At 38.6% G+C, this 6769-nt stretch overlaps 1 protein-coding gene across 1 annotated transcript; it reads right to left on the bottom strand.

Moving 5' to 3' along the window:
* Positions 1 to 6769, bottom strand: LOC105123331 (proline-rich receptor-like protein kinase PERK8). The gene is made up of 8 exons (XM_011022880.1): positions 4962 to 6769; positions 3670 to 4080; positions 3061 to 3147; positions 2513 to 2583; positions 2161 to 2243; positions 1348 to 1495; positions 607 to 768; positions 1 to 512 (listed from the first exon to the last, which is right to left on the bottom strand). The coding sequence occupies exons 1-8, from the start codon at positions 5965 to 5967 to the stop codon at positions 303 to 305; spliced, it is 2178 nt and encodes a 725-aa protein (XP_011021182.1). The 5' UTR covers positions 5968 to 6769; the 3' UTR covers positions 1 to 302.

Here is a 6769-nt window from a genome sequence, read left to right as displayed (position 1 = left end):
AGCAGGAATAAGTGGGTTGGGGATTTTCATTGCTATAATATATATATAGATACAAATATGGACTCTTGAGGATACAAAATGCGAAAGCCATACACGTGAAATCGTGTTAGCTGACAATGAAAGCAGTACAAGTGAATGGAAGAGAATGTACATGGATTGGCAGTGGCAATTCTTGCTGAGATTGGATAAGATCTCAATCAAGGGTCTCAAAATCCAACCAATGAGCACCGTCAGTCTTTAAATCAGCTATTAGAATTCCATGTTATAGATTGGAAATTTAGGAATTTTCATGCATCTGGGGACTAAACATGATCCCCAGGATCTCTACTCCTCCAGCTACTCTGGGTGTGATCGAAAAAATCTGAGCTATAGTCTTGGCTCCCAAATGCCAACCTCTGAAACATTCTGATTTGTGCAGAGTGTTGTCTTGAATCAAATATTTCACTCTGGCCAGGTTTCATTCCGTTAGATAGATCCGATGACTCATCTAACAAGTCCAAGGCTCTCACCACCTAATATGGAAAAAAACAAACAACAATACTATTAGCCAGGCTTGTCCAATAAGGTAATGAATAAGGAAAGTATTCCACACAAACACATGACAACCTGACTCATTCGTGGCCTTTTTGCAGCTGAATGACGCACACAAGCTGCAGCTGCCTCAATCATCCGAAACATTTCACTTGGAACATAGTTCTTCTCCAGCTCTGGATCAACCAATGCTTCAAAGTCCTCATTTTCAAGCGCAGTTGTGAGCAATGGTCGAGCCTGACAATTTGAAATGTTCAATAAAAGTGTACCACGTCGTTACTGTTACAAATGGCAATATTTATGCCAAGACCCTGCCAAGCTGCGACCAAGCACCAATGAACACATCCTGCAGACTTGCAGTAGCCCACGTGCATGATTGACTTATCTACAAGCAGTCAACATTTTGCACAGTTCTAACACTTCAGGATTTGGGATTGCCAGAAATTCTGAGCCCAAAGAAGCTAGCTTCGCATGTAGAAAGTTTATTTTTTTTAAACAAGATGAATATGAAAAACTTTGAAGCCAGATTAGTAAAAGCTCACATTAATACTGTGAAATTAGGTGCACAAAATTGCAAACATGACTGTACATAGAAGTTCGATCTTGAGCCATTGTTTAAATTGTGAGCTTGTGAAATGCTTAACTAATTAAAAGATAAAATTTGACATTCCTAGAGAATTCAAATAGGAAAATTAGTTCTCAGGGTAATAATGGACGTCTCCAACATTTTACCAACCAAATAAACCATAAAATATCTGTACCTCTTGAATGTATAGCATCAACTAGAAAATGGGTTAGAATGGTTATTGAACTTACCCATTCAACGAGGCTTTCATCACCTAGTGGCTGAGAAGCATCCACAGGCTTACGGCTTGTAATTAGCTCCAAAAGCACAACCCCAAATGAATAAACATCAGATTTTTCAGTCAACTTTCCACTTGTTGCATACTCTGGAGCCATGTACCTGGAAAATCAGTGTTCAAAATAGAAATAAAAGAATGTTAGGGCATACATTACCAGGACATCAACATTAAAAATTACATCTGCACTGTACTATGGACAAAATATATGAGTACAAAAATGCTATCTAAACTCCATAAGCTATGAAAAGAATACGATTATCCCTGTGTGCTATGTGTGCTTTAAAAAAAATTATACAATTAAAGATAATAATACCAGTAAACATTAAAGTAAAGTTAGCTTCCTTTCACACAACAAGTTAAATTTTGTTAGAGAATAATATAAATCATATTCTAGGACTTCACCTAATAGCTTAAGTTATTGGATTGAAATAGTTCTTTGACATGAAATCAAAGCCTTAATAACTAAGTGGTCACGAATTTAAATCTCATCATTCCCATTAATTTGATAAAAAACAAGCATAAGGTAATGTACACCTATACAAGTTTCAAGCCTAAAGAACTTTCACTTGAGAGGATATGTTAGAAAATAATATAAATCATATCTTGAAACCTCGTGTAATAACTTAAGTTATTGGATTGAGTTGATTCTTTGACATATTTAACTTTCTTTTCAACCTTTGTAAATTGCTTTTCACAACACAAGCTTTACCCTTATGAATAAGCATCACAACAAATGATAAAAGAATTAAGTAGTTAGGGCACCTACCCAAAGGTTCCCATCACACGTGTGGATACATGTGTATTTGAATCCAGTTCCAGAGCTATCTTAGCAAGCCCAAAATCTGAAACCTGATATAATAAAATGTGCTTAATAAAGAGATTGGATTTGAAGAATTTATCATAGAAACAGAAGAAAACAGAAACATGTTCCAAGTGCACAGAGATGGAACATATTAGACAGCTTCCAAGTCAATAATGCCAAAGAAAATCCTTTACTTGATAAAGGAATAAAATGTTCCACCAGTATTCTGATGGAAAAAGTAAATGGCCATAGGAGCAGTTTCCCCAGAGCAAAACCTGGTTCCTAGTGATATTAGGATTTTCAGAAACAGACATACCTGAGCTTCAAAATTGTCATCAAGAAGGATGTTAGATGACTTGATATCCCTGTGAATAATCCGTGGATGGCCTGATACACATCACACACAAAAATGAGACCAAAAAGTCTTTGTCAATGTTGCAAACTTACAAATAGAAACAGATGTGAGACAGTAAGGAGAACATAGTGCAGGAGCTTTTATGCAAGTACCAAGTGATATGTAACTGGTGTGATGAGGACAGGACGTCATATAATATTTGCAGGATGAAAAATGCATGTTGCCAACATGTTAATTCTGCTAACAACCAAGAACCACTTCAACTGTTCTTGTTCCTATTCAAATTACTAAAGAAAGTTTTCAACATATTATCAAATTGTTCTAGAATGCGTCTTGGATTTACACTTAATCAACTAACAATGAAGAACTTATAATTGGCACTTGTATGCCAAAATTAAAAATAGACAGACAAAGCTTCCAGTCCTAGGACTCAAATCATTTATGTCCTCTGTTGTCAATGCAATTTCATAAACCTAAATTGTCAAGTCCAAGAAAAACAGGAAAATTACAATCCTCATGCAGATAAGCTATGCCACGAGCTGCGCCAGCAGCAACCTTGACCCTTGTTGCCCAATCCATAAGAGGCCTGCCTTCACCTGCAAAGGTCTATAAGAATTTAGGGAATACTATTTGCGGTGGAGCTTCAAGCATGAAGCATGAAAACCCCAAAATAATTAAAATGAAAATACTTTTACTAACATTAATTGAATAGGATAAGAGGGAAAAATTAGCAAATAGCAATAGATTGGTAAGAATCCAAGACAGCACAAAAACATCTAAAACCCAGCAAGCATAATAGCCTGTTGCAACCAACACAGCCACAAGTCACATAACCATTTTTGTAAAACCTATTCACAGATATTATACTTAGCTGCCGGCATCGTAATTCAGCAAGTGATTTAACCAACATAAATTTTCAGGAAAAAAATGCTTTCAAGGCATTGGACATTTTTAAAAGATCTGCAGTGAAAATTCCAATATGATTGGATAATTTTACGCCAAGCAAATATCTCATGATAATTTGAAAGAAGATGTAACATGTCATATGCATCAAGATAAATCATTCACGGAGGAAACTAGCATAAATTAATATTTCATATTCTAAACCATGAGCTTACCATGCAAATGGTAATAAAGAGTGTCGTTGGGAAGGTAGTCATAGACAAGCAGTCTTTGATGCTCGGATATACAGTAACCCACCAGTGAAACCAAATGTCGATGATGCACTCGACTAATAATCTCAACCTCTGCTCTGAATTCACGCTCCCCTTGGGAACCACCAATCTTCAATTGTTTCACAGCTACTTCTCTTCCATCCACCAGGACACCTTTGTATACAAAACCAAATCCACCTTCACCTAAACGATTCTGTGCCGAAAACCCATTTGTGGCTTGGACAAGTTCTTCATATGTGAACCATGACCTTGAATTATTTATCACACCTGGCTCTGATGGTGAATAGATGAAATCACTGCCAGAAGGAATGCCAACCAAGGGAGCTGGAGGATAAGGTTTTAGAAATAGTGAATCTGTAAAGCGAGACTTTCATTAATTCTCATCACATATCAGCAGGCATTTAAATATTCTTTCAGGACAATCTAGCATAACCTTTTCAAATAAAAGAAAACATCATTACTTCAAAACTTTGAAGCCAATAAACTTAAAAAGAATATTTGGCATAGCCGCTCATTTGAAAACAGATGATAAAAGGAGATAAATGTCACATTATGCTTTAATCCATAAACTAAGGTCAATAGGATAGGGAAACCAGAAAATGAACTAGATGATAGTTCCGGATCAAGTAAAGGCGCCAAAAAATGACATGCCAAGCACTAGAAAAATAAATAATTAAGAAGAAACCAAGACCAAGACAACTAAAGTAACTATGATTCAGATATGATATTGTCTAAAAGGGTGATTGGAAGACAAGTAGCTGCACTAATTCAAAAGGGCTTAGACACAATCCAGCCTCCAGGACTTGTTTTACAGCCCCAAAACAATTTGTTAATTTGTTAGATGTCAACAGCGTGAATCAATGCATTAGAAATGCTCTATAAATCATTAGTTGAACATCCAATATAATTTCATATCTCTAAACAGGGAAAGCTATCAGATCGGTCTTTGAGAATGTCTTGCGAGGGGATTGTGTTAACAGTCAAGTATCATCTTTTTACACTGATTGGCACATATCCCCTCACATGGCTTATCACTCCAACAAAAAAGATTTTACTTCACTGAAGATCCAGATTTTGCATCAAGTAGCCATGTTCCATATCCTCATTCGCAAAACAATTACAAACTCTAAGGGCTTTTAAACAACACCATAACTGCTTCAGCAACGAAAATTTCAGAGAATAAATCAAAACTAGCTGCATCACCGATTACAATAGAGCAATGTTCTATAAATTACCTGAATTTTGTGAGGAGGCAAATGGAGAAGGCATAGGGTAACCAATATTTTCTCCTTTTCTTCTCTTTCGCTTTTGTGCAAACCACACAGCCATCACTAGAAGACTGAGTGCTACAAACCCAACCACAATGCCTATTGCAACTGCACCTCCAGTGTTTGAACCCCCTGGACCACTGGATGAGGTATTCGCAGAGACATTGGTGTCATTAGTTGCTCTAGCAGTTGGTTTCTCTGTTGGGATAGAGGGAATGGGTGAGGTAGGACTTCCTGTTGCTGATGAATTAACTGGAGGAGCAGGAGGAGATATTGACGGAGGTGTTGATGAGGTTGATGGAACTGATGGAGGTGGTGAAGGCAATGTAGGTATTGGAGAAGGAGGAGAATTTGTTTTTGGAGGAGGACTATCAGATTGAGAACTAGGTGCTGGAGGAGTGACTGTAGGAGGTGCAGGGGGAGTTTCAGGGGACTTTGCTGTTGGCGGAGGAGGCGAATTTGTAGAAGGGGGTATCGGGACATTTGCAGGAGGAGGTGGAGAAGGTGAAACAGCTTGAAGGGGAGGTGGGGGTGATGGAGAGGCTTGTGGAGGAGGGAAGGTGCTTACTGGGGGTGGAGGGGATTCGTTCGGAGAGGGCGGTTTAGTAGTAGAAGCAGGGGGGCGCGCAGCAGGTGGTGAAGGAGGTGTTAATGCTGGAGGGGCTTTTGGTAGGGATGCCGGGGGTGATGGTGGTGGGGCAGATGGTGGAGGTGTTGAGGGAATTATTGGTGATGGTGGTGGTGATAGTGGTTGAGCTGGTGGGGAAGCAGCAGGTGGGGTTGGTGGTGGGGATTGAGGAGGTGGGGTTGCAGGGTTAGATGGTGTTGAAGGCACTGGTGGGTCAGTGGTCTGATCAGGCTGAGATGTCGAAGGAGGTGGTGAATTGGTTGTGGAATCTGGGAATGGTGGTGGTGAAATAGAGATTGGTATTAAAGAGGGGGGAGAATCTGGTGAAGGTGTCAAGGAAGCCATGTTTGTATCTAACAGGAACAAGATGTCTAAATTTCTTACGAAGCCATTTCTAATTTTAGGAAAATCGGTAACTAAAACCTAAATCTTAAATTGCTTAGTACACAAACATCAACACTACTTCATCTGTCAGATACCATACTCCAACTATACAAAAGACTCGAGCTTTGTCAACTTTTCCACTACCAAATGCCAACATTTTTCAACATATGATAAGAATGTACAAAACCGACTTCAAAAATTCACGCAAAAGTAATTCGCTTTATCTTGTTCACTGGGAAGACCCAGATCCTCTAAATCCCAGACACAGCTCAAAGAACCCCAGTTCTCAAAGCTCCACAACGAGCAAAACCCAGATAAAAAAATCCTCAAAACTTGAACGAAAATGAGATCAACTAAACCAGTTGACTCCAAAACTATCTCTCTTTTTTTCAACTTTAATGCGCAAATGCAGCATTCCCAGATCACCAAAAAGACAGCAAAGAAGACACAGAAGAGAAAAGCTCTTGCATGTCTTTCAAAATGAAGATTTTTTGGCACTTTTGTTCCTTACAAGTTGCAACTGTAGCACTTTTGTTTCTTACAAGTCGCAAACTTTGCAGTCTAATGGCGTATTTTCAAGAAAGTATCTCTCTTTTTCTTGCAAATGGAGGTGTGTGTGCCCACAAAATATGCAAAGAACGTGGGGGCAACTACAGAAAGCCAACCTTTTGTCTTTCTTCACATGTAGCGGGAAGGAATGTAGGATGGATCGATAGAATATAGTGTGTGTGTAAGAGAGAGAGAGACAGAGAGGAATTTTTGC

Source organism: Populus euphratica, unplaced genomic scaffold, assembly GCF_000495115.2.
Source record: "Populus euphratica unplaced genomic scaffold, PopEup_1.0 scaffold10.1, whole genome shotgun sequence".
In the NCBI taxonomy this organism is placed as follows: domain Eukaryota; kingdom Viridiplantae; phylum Streptophyta; class Magnoliopsida; order Malpighiales; family Salicaceae; genus Populus; species Populus euphratica.
Note: the sequence above shows the minus strand (reverse complement) of the source record. Positions and strands in the feature narration are given on the sequence as shown.